The following is a 15,700-nucleotide window of genomic DNA, read 5'->3' on the forward strand; positions in this document are numbered from 1 at the left end:
TTCATTGAGAATTGGTATTTGCATGGTGCCAAAGTAACACTCCACAGAATACTAGTTGATCTCAAAACAATTAAAATTTACAGTGGAAGGATCAAGCTGTTACCAGCCTCGTTATTAATCTTGGCATCACTAAAAATGAACCAAAAATATGTGATTCGATATCAAATAGACTGCATCAACTGAAGTATTTTTTAATGTTTAGTTTTTTATTTTGAGAGAAAGAGAGAGAGTCCCAAGCGCATTCTGCACTGTCCTCACAGAGCCCGACACAGGGCTCGATCCCACTAATGATGAGATCATGACCTCAGCTGAAATCAAGAATTGGACTCTTAAGTGGCTGAACCACCCAGGCACCCCTGAAGTATTTTTTTTTAAATTTTTATTTCATGTTTTATTTATTTCTGAGAGAGAAACAGGGTGAGCAGGAGAGGGTCAGAGAGAGAAGGGAACACAGAATCTGAAGCAGGCTCCAGGCTCTGAGCGAGCTGTCAGCACAGAGCCTGACGCGGGGCTCGAACCCACAAACCGTGAGATCATGGCCTGAGCCGAAATTGGACGCTTAACCGACTGAGCCACCCAGGCGCCCCACCCCTGAAGTATTTTTGTAGAACATTTAAAATCTGAGCTTAGTCGAACTTTTCAGACTTTCAGTTTTTAAGTAATATGGGAGATGAAAGAAATTAAGCACCACCTTGGATGAAATAATCAGAAAAATACAGAATGTGAGATATAGATAAACTGGCTATTTAATGTCATGGAAGAGGAAAACAAGGTTAGTTGGGGGGAGGAAACTGTCCTAACATATAATTAATCTAGAGCTATAACAACCAAATGCAGTATGTGCCAGCTATAAAGTACATTTTTTTAGAAAGGAGTAAGATGAAGCAAGATGGCCAACTTTTAATTTAGAATGTGGGTGATGGGCATGTGTGTGTGTGTTTGTGTATACACACACATATTCATTTATATGCAAACAAATATACTTTTCTATATTTAAAAGATTTTATAATAAAAATTCTGTTACAAATAACTTTCTGTAAACATTCCTATACATGTTTCCCCTCCTTGTGTACATGTTAAGGAGATACGGCAGCTTTCTAGCAGTGGAATCCTGGATCAGGGTAGACATACCTTCAGCTCTGCTAGATATTGATAATTTGTTCTTCAAATGGTTGTATTGATGAAGATTTTAGACAAGAGAATTATGAAATGTATGTCTTCCCTATTAGGTGATTAATTCTTTGAGAACCGTGTAGAGACTCATATAGAAATGTTTGAGTTGAAAGAAATTGTATTTTAGTGGATTGCCTGGTAGCAGGATGAGAAATTAGGGTTAGGTCAGCTAAAAGGCTATTGTGATGTTTAAGGTATGAGGCAATGAGTGTGTAAGATTGGAGGTAGTAGAGAGGAAGGGATGAATATGAGAAATCTTGGAGAGAAAGAATTGAAATATATGTGCTCTTATTGTCAGGTAGGATACTGATGATTCACTGTTGCGACTTCTAACACCCAGTAATTTGTTGGCTTCACTTTAGAGAAAACAGGTAAGTTATGCTTCCCTATTCATTCAAAACCGACTACTGGTTTGGTTCTAGTAGGTTCTAGCCTTTTCTTCATTCTCTGCTTATACTCTTTTTAAGCCTTAGTCTCTTCCTGGGATAAATATATGTGATTTAAAAGAGACTAGTAGTTGAATGGGGTAAAGAAAGGGGCAGTGGGTTGCAAAGATGGAAGAGTTTATGTAGTAATATGGGTAGCTTCATCCCCAGGTGAGTTTGTGAAGTCTTCTAAGGACAGAGGATATCTTCCTGTAGTTTTTAAGGGTAAAGTTTATCCAGTGTTATAACAGAGATAATTCATCAGATGCAGTTTTTTTTCCCTAAGAGAATGTCCTATATCTTATTTTAAAATGTTGCAACTTTTTGTAAATTGTAAAGTTGGTGCCTTCAAGAAGTTTTGATAAATGGTTCTAGAAGAGCTTTGTCCAGTGGTTCTAGAATAACTCTGTCCAACAGAAATACGTGAGCTGCATATTTAAAGTTTTATAGTAGCCACATTAAAAAAAAAGAAACAGGTGAAATTAATTTTAATAATATATTTTATTTAATCCCATATATCCCAAATGTTACCATTTTAACCTGTAATTGATATAAAAGTTATTAATGAGATATTTTGCATTCTTTTTTGGTACCAAGTCTTCAGAAATCTGGTTTGTTACACATACAGCACAGCTCCGTTTGGACTAGCCACATTTCAGTGCCCATTATCATTATGGCTAGTGGCTACTGTACTGGACAGCTCATTTCTAGAACATACTCAGTTGAAACCTTTGAACTCAGTTTGGTACTGATTTGACCCACTGTCACTGAGGGTGGTCATGAGCTGATCTTGCTTCATAGACCTGTTGCTGGTTATAAGTTCTGACTTCCTGTCCAAGAGTGATTTTGAGGGTCCCAGACAAAGCCACTATCCATATTTACTGATTATGTTCACACTTTTCCCTCAGAAAACATAGAACTGACCTCGGACTGTTTTGAATCAAATCTGTCAATTTGAGTTGCTGCCAATAAAAAGAATATTCAGGCAAGTTCCAATCTCATTCATTTGGAAGGACTTTAGTTACAACAAGGCTGACAGGAATTCAGCAAGCATTTTATTGATTGTGGTATTTCTTAGAATTTGTGGCACTGTCAGCTTAATTTGCATTTATAAAGTTAAAGGTTATGACTGTTGGTTATCCCAGGTATTTCTGGAGTTTCTACTGTGTGTCAAATGTTTATTTATTCAATGAATATTTGTTGAGCATTTACCATAATTCAGGCACAGTGACAACTTGTAGCCAAGTAAACAGGCACATGTAGTGTGGTCTGATAAATGCTATGATAGAGAGAAACTTCATATGCTGGGGAATACACAGGAGGGACACTTCAGTTAATTTTGGGGGGATCAGGAACAGCTTCTCTGAGGAGATAAGCTGAACTCTGAAGGACAGGTAGAAATAAATATGGCAAGAGTGAGTGTGGAGAGGAGAATATTCTTCCTGGCAGAGGGAATATGTTTTAGATGCCCAACAGTGAGAAAATGAGCGAAGCACAGCATTTTCCCTCTAGTATAGAATTCAGTATGACAGGTAGTGAGTACTGTATGTAGGGTGATGGCAACAGATGCCAAGTATGAAAGGCCTGGACTCTTATGGCAAAGAGTTTGACTTTTTTTTTTTTTTTGAGAGAGAGAGAGAGAGCGTGCACACAAGCTGGGGAGATGTGGAGAGAGAAGGAGAGAGAGAATCCCGAGCAGGCTCCAAGTTGTCAGCACAGAGCCCAACGTGAGGCTTGATCTCATGAATTGTGAGATCATGACCAGAGCCAAAACCAAGTCCAACACTTAACTCACTGAGCCACCCACGTGCCCCAAAGAATTTGACTTCAGATGAGTTAACTGAGGAAGGGCATGATTTCATTTAAGAATGACTAGGAAGTTTGATAGTAGAATGGAGAATAAATTAGAGAAAGACAAGATTGAGGCATAAACATTAATTTACAGATGTCGTAGGAGAGAAAGGATAGAGACAAGAGCAAAGATTGAGGCAGAGAGAAAATACTGTCAACGTGTATTTATTGAAGGCATTGGAAAGATGTGGAAAGATTTAAGAGACATTTAGGAGGTAAAAGTGACAGGTCGTAATGACTCATTGGAATTGAAGTGGGTAGAAAAAAGGGGTCAAGGAGGATTTAAAATTTTCTGATCTACAGAACAAGCCACTACTTGAACAGCTTGACTTTTAAAGTGCCTTGACATCTACAGGTGGAGGTGTCTATCCTGTTGAATATTTGAGTCTAGTGCTTGGACGGAGGCTTGGACTGAAGATCGATTTGGAAGTCATCAGGTAATCTTGGCTAAGAAAGATAAACTTGCTAGAGGAGGGAATGTAGAGAAATAAAAAGAGGGCTGAAAAATGATACACCGAGGAACTGCTAATATTTAAGGGGAAGAGAAAAGGAATCCACTTGAAAGACATAAGCTACCATCCTTGCCTCCAAGCATTTTATAATTTAAGTAAGACACATAAGCATGAATCATTTGATGACCAGTGTAAGTCAGAATCTAATTTGGTGCCAAGTTTTATTGTACCACCTCTTGAGTTTTATGTGAAGTTAAGTGTATATAGGTAGTAGTTAGTGTTTAGGCCAGGGAGTAGCATCGGTAGTGCATGCATTCAGTGGGGACATCTAGCCTGTGGTCACTAGAAGGACTCAGATGATGGTATATTCCATAGTATGTGTATTGCATGCATTGTGAGTATGAACTCTGGAGGCAGACAGCCTTGGTTCAAATCCCCTCTAGCAGTATGACCTTGGGCATGTAACCTTCTGTGCCTCAGTTTTCTTAGCATTACAATGATGATGATGATAATTCCGACTTGAAGGTATTGTGAAATTGAATGAATTAGTATATGTAAATTCTTAGACTGTGTCTGGCACAGTCTCTCTTGTTGTTTTCTCTCTCTCTGTATATACATACACATACACGTATGGCTGTGTTATACTTTATTATATCCACTATATGTGTATGTGTAGTACTATATAAATGTTAGGAATTATCATCATTTAATAAATGGTGAGTCTGATGGGGGCTCATGATTTGGACAAGATAGGTAGGTACCAGAGAAGGAAAAGTTTCCCAGAGAAGGAAGGTTCCCTCTATGAAACTTAATGTGAACTTAGATGGTTTTTAACCAGGCTTTCACTGAAAAGTGGGTGGAAAAAAATGGCATGAGAATCCCCTTTCCCCCTGATTCCCAGTTGGAAGCAAAGAATCCCTTTTTAATAGAAGGCTTTAAAGATGTTAAAGCAGTTGTGTGTTGTGCTCTCCCTGTGTGGTAGTGAGATTTCTTCAGGTACATTTTCTCAAGAAAAGTTATTCTGGAAGGAAGTTTGGGTTTTTTGTTTTGTTTTGTTTTTCATCAGCTTTCTGAATATGAGTTCAGTGGGTCCTTGATCTTAACTTTGGAAAGATCTAGATCTGGAATCAAGGTTCTGGCTTTGGGGACTGGGAGAAAGTAGTCATTATTTTATACTGATAGTGGGAGTATAAATTGGTATAATTTTTTGGTAGATAATTTGGTAGTATCTATCACAATTAAAATGTGACTGTAGGGGCGCCTGGGTGGCTCAGTCGGTTAAGCATCTGACTTCGGCTCAGCTCATGATCTCTCACATTTCGTGAATTTGAGCCCCATGTTGGGCTCTGTGCTGACAGCTTGGAGCCTGGAGCCTGCTTCGGATTCTGTGTCTCCCTCTCTCTCTGCCCCTTCCCCACTTATGCTCTGTCTCTGTCTCTCTCAAAAATAAATAAACATTAAAAAAAAATTTTAATGTGATATTAAAAATCTAGCAATTTTACTCTTTTTAAAAATTTTTTTAAGTTTTTTTTTTAATTAGAGAGAGAGAGAGCATGAGTGGGAGGGAGAGAGAGAGAATCCCAAGTAGGCTCCATGCTCTGCACTCAGTGAGGAGCCTAAAGTGGGGCCTGATCCCATAACTGTGAGATCTTGACCTGAGCTGAAACCAAGAGTTGGACACTCAACCAACTGAGCCATCCAGGCACTCCTAGCAGTTCTATTTTTAGAATAGTTTTTATAAAAGTGCTGACCCAAGCATATGGGTTTGTAAAGATGAAAAATGAAAACAGAATTGAATAATTAATGTACTCATACTCCGTATATTTGTTTCCTATTTCTGTACTGTAATAGTTTCCTATTTGTTGTAACAAATTACCACAAACTTAGTGCCTTAAAACAACATAAATTTATTATTTTACAGTTATGGAAGTCTGAAAACTCAAAATTAAGATTTTAGCAGGATTGTGTTCCTTCTGGAGGTTCCAGGGGAGGATCTGTTTTCTTTCCTTTTCTAGTTTTTAAAGACTGCCTGCATTTCCTTGGCTGGTACAGCACCCTCCTCCCACCATCTTCAGGGCTAGCAGCTATAGCAGTTTCAGATCTCTCTCTCTTCTCTGTGATCTCTGCAACCTTCTCTCTCATCCTGATCCTCCTGTCTCCCTCCTATAAGGACTTTTCAGATTGCATTAGGCCCATTTAGATAATCCAAGATCTTCCTATCTGAAAATCTTTAATTTAATCATACCCGGAAAGTCCCTTTTGCCATGTAAGCTAACATTCACAGATTCTGGGAATTAAGTCTAGACATCTTTGTGGGGGCCATTATTCAGCCTATCACCCTTCGTAAAACTATGCAACCAGTAAAAAGAATGTTTTATCTGTGTGTGCGCTTAGATGCTACTGATAAAACAAGGGTATCCCTGTTAAGTGAAAAGAAGCAAGTTGCAAAACCTTTTTGTGTTTTTTGTTTGTTTAAAAAGAAGTGTTGTGCCTGTATGTGTTTTTGTAGGCATAGGAAAGATCTGGAAGGCTACACACTAAATATTTAAATAGTTACTTCTTGGGGGTAAGACCACAGGGAAGTATGGGGATGACTTTGAATTTGAATGTTACATTTTTAATATACAGTGAAAATTAGTTCATTATGATTTTATTATGAAAGCATACATGTACATAGTTGAAAAAGTAAAAAATATAAGGTTTATAGTGAAAGAAACAAACCACACACAAACAAAACAATAACCCTGGAGTCCCTTGTGTTATTTCTTTCCACTCGGAACCCTCTTTCCCAGAAATATCCATTCTTTCCTTTCACTTTTTTCCCCCTAGTATTTCCCTCCATATTTCTAAATACCAACCTTATACTATTTACTGATTTTTCTATTTTAGTTATCTTTGACTTCCTATTTATGAAGATGAAGCTTTGGCTATCTTAAATCAAACCACCTCTAAGCATATTTTTTGTCACTCTTCATCTTAATAGAAGTGCACTAAAAATTTTGCCTGGATTAGTATGTAGTGGTTGTTATAATCCTGAGACTACCATTCTTCACCAACCCGTGCCATATTGGGGTTACATTTTCTTTCTTGTATAGGCTTTTTTCCTTCCCTCTCAAAGTGAAATTGTGTAGTTTTTCCTTTTGCTTACTTTTCTTGTATCCATCATTAAGCCATCTCAAATCCCCACAGGAAATCTCACTTTTTTCCTGGGAGTCTTATTAGCTTTTCCCTGAAGACCTCCTTCTGGAACATCTGTCCCCTGGCTCCAATCTGGATTTACTTTCCAGGTCTCTGGTCCAGCACATCTTGGGATCTCCGATACCATCATCTTGGGGATCCTCTTCACTCTGTGTTAGATCCCTTATTTCCTTGGTTTCTGGTTTCTGGTTTACTCCTGGTCTTGGAGGACTGCATCTAGTGGCTTTCTGAAATAAGGGTCTTTATGGGAGACAATTTTTCTTTAGATGTTTTATGTTTGAAAGTGTCATTTTATTTTTAAGTTAAAAGAAAGTTAAAAAAAAAAAAACCCCAGTATACAAAATAGGAATGGGAGAAAAATCCAAATATACCAGAGTTCATGTGATTATTTTTTCTTCAAAGGAATTGCACAAGATTTGAAGGGCATGTTCTTTTATATCCCAGCAGATTCCCAGTGTTCTCTAATTTAGAACACAGGAGTTAAGAAATATGGGTCTTCTCCTTAGACTAAAACTAGTGTTCTTTGGTAAATCCTTTTACTTTTTGTCTGTCTCCTTTGCAAAATGGAAGCGATAACCACTGTGGTAAGGCTGTTTAGATTACCTGAGACAATGTAGATAAAGATTTATCAAGATGCCAAGTGCTACTTTTATGATCAGTGTTATTTTCTTTTGAGAATGTAGGCAACTACATTCTCATGCCCAAGGATATTTTCCTACATACAGTTACACACAACTGTAATTACTTAATTTTAATTATAGTCACAGTTTACATGCTTTTACTGTTGCATATCATTTATAAATAATATTCTCAAATGACTGCAGTACTGTATTTAAAAGGTATCTTTATATTTTATACATACATACTGAAATATTGCAGATAAAATGATATGTCTAATAATATTATATTATATATATTATATTATATTATAATATAATGATATGATGCTCAAATAATATGTGTGGGTGGGAAATAAGCTGGCCACAAATTGATAATATTGAAGCTAGTTGATGGCTATTCATTATACTATTGTGTCTATTCTTGTTTATCTGCTCAAAATTTCCCATAATAAAAAGTGTTTAAAAAGCACAATTCCATTATGATCTATCTTAATTTCTTTAACTATTGATTGTAGTAAGGTATTTCAGTTTTACCTATTTTAAATAACATTACTATTAATATATATATGTTCCAGATAGTTTCCTTGTAATAGATTCATGAGTGGGATTATTTGGTCAAAGAGTATGATCATTTTCATATATAGTACTAAATTGCTTGGATGAAAAACTTTAGAAAACTTTCATTGGATTTACAATTGTTTTCACTGAGCATAGGTGTGCTATTGTAAGTTTATTCTGAAGTTTTTAATTAGGCAGTCAAGGTTTATTAAGTATATTGTGATAGGATTATATTTTCTAAATGCATTCATATTCTTTTTTAAGCACTAGTAACAGTTCACATGGAGCTAGTACTTTACAGTTTCATAGAGAGTTTTCAGGTCCAGTAGATGTTATAATCCTTAAAATAGCTGTGTGAGCTATGAATTATAGGAATTTAAAACAAAATAGACTTTAAGCTTTAAAAATGGAATTATAGCTAGTAATTCTTGTTACCACTAGATGGCTCTCTCAGCATGTAGTTTTGAGCAAAAAGTAGCTAGTTTGTAGACATTTTGAAGTTGTCCTATAGATCTTATTAAAATTCGTATTATTAAAGTTAAAAAAATGGTTTTGTATTAGATTGTGATTGGCTTTTACAGAAGTAGTAAAAAAAACTAAGGATGGAATTTATTATAGTGGGTTTTGGATTACTTTTCTTTTCAAGAGGAAAGGGGTGTTAATGTGGATGGCATTCAGTACCATACATACAGTGTATTTTTAGTAAGTATATTTAATATTCATTAAAATTTACTGAATTGAATTATGCTTCTTTATTTCCTTAGGAGAAAGTTATTTGCCATACCAAAAAAAGCAACATTTGTTGCTAGATCCTTAATGGTTTTATGTAAATTTAATACATTATCTCTGAGGACTTAATAAATAAATAATTAATGAACAAAGTAAATTGAGGGGGCTCTCTGGAGCTATGGTCCCTAGGTCAATTTATTGTCTTAATGCATTTGAGTTCCTCTGAGGGTTAGAATTACTCTGTGGTGTTCCCCTATACATATCTCCTATGTATTTTCTTCCTTTGGTTTTCCAATGTTATTTAGATCTGTTGCTGTCTTTCTATAAAAAATGTTTTGTATTGTCCCTTTCGCTCACTTGAAGTGAAAATTATGGTTATTATTACTTACCTACATAATTTCAGAAGGTCATTATAATACCTAATTATAAAGAAGAAATGGAAGGAAAGCAATTTATAATAAAATGTATATATCAGAATGTAAATACTCAGGCAGACTACTCTAAATGACACAAGAGATTGTCAAATGCTTGCACCTATGGAGTCATTTGTAGAGTCACTATGAATGATAGCTGTGAAAGCTTGATTGATAGTGTTTTATATTGGTGATTCCAGATACCCAAGTGGTATTGACATGGATGATATGATTTTCCAAAATGGTAAACAATTCTTAGTAAGTTCTGAACAAAACAAATAGATTTATTGTATGGTTGCCCTCTGAGAAATTTGGGCTACATTATAAACTGTGGAAAAATATATTTTATTTACATATTAGTTAAGTTCTATCCTTAGATATATTCAGTGGAGCTTTTGAAAGTCACCCAGAACATGTGGCAATTCTTTGCCATACAGAATTGTTTCCTGAATTGCTGAACCTCTAATATCCCTGACCCTTGCCCATTAAATGGTAGTAGAGCTTTCACCCTACTGTGCCCTGCATCAATCCCCAAAATGCCTCCATATATATCCAAAGGGCCCTCTAGGGGCCATTGCTGCTACCATTTTGAGACCCACTGGTTCAAAAGTATCCAGCTACATTTATCTACTATACAGCAAAGTTGCTCATAGAGTTTTATTTTATTTAAAAAAAAAATTAATGTTTATTTCTGAGAGAGAGAGAGAGAGAGAGTCAGAGAGAAAGGGATACAGAATCTGAAGCTGGCTTCAGGCTCTGAGTTGTCAGCACAGAGCCTGATGCAGGGCTCCAGCATGTAGATTATGAGATCATGACCTGAGCCAAAGTCGGGTGCTTTCAACTGAGCCACCCAGGAGCCCTGCTCATGGGATTTTAAAACCACAATAACTTAAGTATCCTGAGTCCTTAAATATGATATGTTTTGAATAACTAAGACAATTACAGAATCATGAATTATGGGAGAAGTTGATTTATTCAAATGCATCACTGTTTTTTTGTAAATCTTGTAAGCAGATCAGTAAGTTTACTACTTTAGGTACCCAATACCAACATTTTCTTTATTTTTTCCACTCTTCCTGTTTAGTAAGTCAGTAGTATATAACTTTCCTTAATGTTAGCATTCACTTAGTTGATAGTCATACAATGTAATTTGTCCCTTAAAAAAAACTTTTTTTAAATGTTTATTTATTTTGAGAGTGTGTGAGAAAGAGAGCCATGCATGTGTGAGCAGGGGAGGAGGGAGAGAAAGGGAAAGAAAGAGAGAGAGAATCCCAAGAAGGTTCTGTGCTGTCAATGCAGAGTCCAGGGCTGGGCTTGATCTTATGAACCAGTGAGATCACAACCTGAGTCAGAATCAAGAGTCTGATGCTCAACTGACTGAGCCACTACAAAAAACAAAACAAAACAAAAAACCCCACAACACTTTTGATTTAGGAAGATAATATAGCGACATTATAGAAATTTTGTAAAATGAAGGCAAAATTTCCCATAATCTTATCACTAACAATATTTTCCTGTGTTTTGTTCTCTATCTGTGTATTTTGACCTTCAAAAATTGGTTTTGTATCTTTTTACTTAATGTGGCATATCCTTTTAATGTTATTATGTAGCTTTCAACTATTATTTTAAGTTGCTGCATATTCTTTTTAGATTCCACAATTTTCCTACTCTGTTCACATGGTAAAAATGTGATAATATATATGTAGATTTACTTGTAACACATGTAGTGATAGATCTGTTTCAGTATATTTTTATTTTATTCTCAGAAGTGGGATCATTTATTGGGTGATTAAGCTTGAACATTTTGGTAACTTCTATGTATTGCCAAATTGACATTTAAAAACTGATCCCTTTATACTGCTATCAACATAGATGTCACTATATATGGAAGTGTCAGTCTAAACTCATCCTTGATTGTATCAGAAATTACTTTTAAACTATTTACATTTATTTGACTGTTCGTGACACTGAACATTTTTTATGCTTATGAATTATTTCTGATTTCTCTTTTGGAAAATATATGGTCATTTCCTTTGTTGTTCTGTTGGGTTCATGGCCTTTATTTTCATTTTTTTTTTAATTTTTTAAATGTTTTATTTATTTCTGAGAGAGAGAGATAGCGTGAGCAGCGGAGGGTCAGAGAAGAGAGGGGGAAACAGAATGTGAAACAGGCTCTAGGCTCTGAGCTAGCTGTCAGCACAGAGCCCGACGCAGGGCTCGAAACCAAAAACCGTGAGATCATGACCTGAGCCTAAGTCAGCCGCCCAACCAACTGAGCCACCCAGGCGTGCCCATGGCCTTTATTTTCTTTCCCTTTTCATTTTGAATCAGACCTTTTGCATAATTAAAGCATTAGTGTCTCTTACTTTCATTATTGTGGCAAACATTTGCTGTTTTTTTAAATTATTTTTATTTTTTAATGCATTGAAGTTTCATTATCTACCCATAGAAGATAGTATGTGATATATCAAAGAAAAAGAAAGGGGTGGAGAGTCAAGAAATCAGGATTCTGGAGGGAGATATTTATAATAAATATTGTATCTGACAAAGGACCCATATTCAGAATATATGTTATGAATGCTTAGAAATCATTAAGAAAAGGGCAGACAACCCAGTTTCCAAAAAGGAGAAAAAGCCCTAAACCACTACTTCATAAAAGATACCCAGGTGTCTCAATCATCTGGAAGTATGCATGTACATAGTCCTCTCCCCTCCTTCATCTTTTTTTTTTTTAATGTTTATTCATTTCCTGAGAAATAGAGACAAAGTGTGAGTAGGGGAGCAACAGAAAGAGAGGGAGACACAGAATCTGAAGCAGGCTCTAGGCTCTGAGCTGTCAGCACAGAGCCCAGCGGGGCTCAAACCCACAAACCACAAGATCATAACTTGGGCCAAAATTAGATACCTAACCGATTGAGCCACCCAGGTACCCCTGCCCTCCTTCTTGAATAATACCTCTTCATACAAGATTGGAATACACTAATCAACCTAACATCCCCTTCTTAGAACTTCTTTCCCATTGACTACTTACCCAACTCTCAAAGGATATTCATTTATTGAGGCAAATTCATACCACAGGCACATTTTTCCTCATGTAAATCTCTGGGGTTCAATATCTTCCCTTCCTCCTAGGCCTCAAACTCTACCTGTTTGCCTATCCTCAGGATACTATGTCAGCATCATTGAATAGTTTTCCAGTTGAATAGTCTCTGAATTTGGGACTTTTTTCTCCTCAGAACTATCATCCCTTGAATTTGAGCATCTCTGATACATTTAAATCTTTCTTATGTACTCTTCTGTGATTTTCCCCTAACATGTATTTCAGTATTTATTATTCAAGAAGATACACTCCCCACATACCTCCACGCCCACACCCCTACACACTTTTACACACCCTGGCCTGTGACATTAGTCTTTTCAGGTATCTTGAATATAAGATACAAAGTATACTTAACTTTCTAGCTCCTCAGTGAGACATGTAGTCTAATGATAATACCGTTCAGCTTTCTTTTCAGCATTTTCTTTGAATGTGAATTGTGTCCTTTTCTGGAAGAACTTGAATGTATATAGACTGTGCAGTGACTGAAAATATTACTTTTAAGTTCTGAACACATCTACTAATTTACCATTGCAAAAAGCTGTTATGACATATTTATTTTATTTTATTTTTAAAAAAATTTCTTTAATGTTTTATTTATTTCTGAGAGAGAGAGAGAGGGAGACAGCGTGAGCAGGGGAGGGTCAGAGATAGAGGGAGATAAAGAATCTGAAACAGGCTCCGGGCTCTGAGCTAGTTGTTAGCACAGAGCCTGATGCAGGGCTTGAACCCACGAACCGTGAGATCATGACCTGAGCCGAAGCCCGACGCTTAACTGACCGAGCCACCCAGGTGCCCCATGACATATTTGTTTTAATTTGGATCAGCTACAGAGGATGGTATCTTGTACCTTATTTCTGTTTACTTTTATGAAAAACTTAATTGCTGTGGCTACTCCAGTGAAAACAGTTTCTTGCCAGTCCTGAGTATTAGACAAGCCTTCTCTGCTGCTTACCTCACCTGTCTTTACCAGCTATATTTGGAGAATCCAAACTAATTTTACTGTGCTAGGTAAAAACTTAATGAGAAAGGAAATATATGTTCCCAAAATTCAAGTATAAATTGCTTTTGTGTGATCTGTAGTTGCAGATTAACCACTTCACAGACTTTTAGAGGGATACTTGAGAAATGGTATTAATAAAAATACAAGAAAAATAATCATGTCATAATATATGAAGAGGGATGTTAAGTTCATCTTTGTTTTCTTTAGATGTCCCTGGTAGATTTGGGAAAGAAGCTTTTAGAAGCAGCACGAGCAGGTCAAGATGATGAAGTTCGTATTTTGATGGCAAATGGAGCTCCTTTTACTACAGACTGGGTAAAAAATGATTTTAATGTGCTCTTTTTCTCCTCCTCCTCCTCCTCCTCCTCCTCCTCCTTTTCTTCCTCCTCCTTTTTTTCCTCTTCCTTCTCCTTCTCTTCCTCCTCCTCCTCCTCCTTTCCCTCCCCTTCCGCCAACCCCCTCCATCCCCCTACCCCCTCCTTCTGTTTAGTTTTTTTCTAGATAAATTCAGTATTATATTTATATGTAACAAAAATTTTTTTGCAAATTTGTACTTTTAGAATTATAGCTGTCATTTAAAGGAAATGATTTGTATCTTTATGTCATATATATATATGACAACCTTATCCAGATATTCTGTCCACAAAACTGTTTTTCTTTTAAACTATGGAGTTCAATATTGTAGGTTGAATATAAAATGTAGCTGCTTGGAATTTAATTTAAAGCTCATAAATAGCACAGGTAGAATTTATAATTCAGAAAAGAACAGATAAAGATTGAGGTTAATGTCATAATTGCTTTTAAAAAGGAAAAATATTTGTATTTCAATTGATACTTGTAACACTATTGCAAACATGACCAAAGAGGAAGAAAGGAGTGGGGGGAACATGTTCCTAGTAAGTACAGAAGGCAATTGTGAGGAAGACAAAAACTATAACTGTACTTAATTCTTGGGGTAAGTCAAAAGAGACGGTTTTAGGATTATGAAGGGTTAGGAATCTGGATTAATCTGCCTAACTGGGAACAACTAAAAATTCCAGATTTTTTATTTTGTTGTTTCTTGCCTACTTGTCCTATTCTTTTATATTTTTCATAAAAAACAAAATAAAACAAAAAAGTTTTTATTATGGAATATTTCAAACATTTTTGAGTCCCTGCATACCTTTCAGCCAACTTCAAAAATTACCAAATCACGATGAATCTCGCTTCCTCTATAACTTCATCCACTTTTTGTTCTGTATTATTTTAAAGCAAATTCCATGAAGTAATTTATTTCATCCATAAATATTTCAGCATCTGTCTCTTTAAATGATAGACTTTTTTGATTAACTGTTTAAAAAAATCTTCTTTACTGCACTAATGAGTTAGAAAGAAAATAAGGAATTATTGGGGCCCCTGGGTGGCTCCATTGGTTAAGCGTCTGACTTCGGCTCAGGTCATGATCTCACAGTTTGTGAGTTCGAGCCCTATGTCGGGCACTGTGCTGACAGCTAGGTCAGAGCCTGGAGCCTGCTTCAGATTCTGTGCCTCCCCCTCTCTCTGCCTCTCCCATGCTCATGCTCTGCCTCTTTCTGTTTCTCAATAATAAATGTTAGAAAAAAATTACAAAAAAAGAAAATAAGGAATTATTAACCTGAAAAACTAAGTGAACACCAGAACCCAGAGAATTTTGACCCTAAGAAAATTAAAATAGCTAAACTCAGCGAATTTACCTGTTGGTTGTCAACGTCACTTGGTTACTGAAGACAGAGACCTGAGACTGCTCATAGAAGTCGCCTAAGAAATCCTCTCCTCATAATTCTGGAATCCCAAAGAGATGCACCTTCTGTGTAAGCATAAGTCAGAAATACCCTCCCCCTCTTCCTACCTGGTTCCGCCCCTGCCCCTGCCCTTGCCCTGTTCTTTGGGTACTGAGAGGAAAATAAACTGACTTGGAACACGTCACCAAATGGAAAGAAAAAAATATACTGATGAGGATTTGGAATCACAGGCATCCCTTGGACACATTTGTCACCTGAACTCATAAGTTCTTGTGCATTCTGCAAAGCTGTACACTGAAAAATGTGATTTTTGGACTGAGGTTACCCCAGGTTCCTGGAAGAAGCAAATTAATATTCTTTCTGGGGAACCTACCTTCATCGTAGTATCCACAAATGAAATTCCAAAGAAAATGAACAGTCA

The 15,700-nt window shown here is 36.3% G+C and overlaps 1 protein-coding gene across 5 annotated transcripts in view; it reads left to right on the forward strand.

Moving 5' to 3' along the window:
• Nucleotides 1-15,700, forward strand: part of GABPB1 (GA binding protein transcription factor subunit beta 1) — a 65,468-nt gene that overhangs the window by 20,302 nt on the left and 29,466 nt on the right. For 2 of the 5 annotated variants that reach the window (XM_039237113.1, XM_039237114.1), the window contains exons 1-2: nucleotides 3,411-3,886; nucleotides 13,727-13,834. In XM_039237113.1, the coding sequence (XP_039093044.1) occupies nucleotides 13,727-13,834 (108 nt within the window). In that variant the 5' untranslated portion in view covers nucleotides 3,411-3,886. Of the gene's footprint in view, nucleotides 1-1,471; nucleotides 1,545-3,410; nucleotides 3,887-13,726; nucleotides 13,835-15,700 lie in introns of those variants that run through there. The other 3 variants (XM_039237110.1, XM_039237112.1, XM_039237111.1) reach the window with 3 other exon arrangements.

Source organism: Hyaena hyaena, unplaced genomic scaffold (genome assembly GCF_003009895.1).
Source record: "Hyaena hyaena isolate Hyena2069 unplaced genomic scaffold, ASM300989v1 scaffold_120, whole genome shotgun sequence".
NCBI lineage: Eukaryota > Metazoa > Chordata > Mammalia > Carnivora > Hyaenidae > Hyaena > Hyaena hyaena.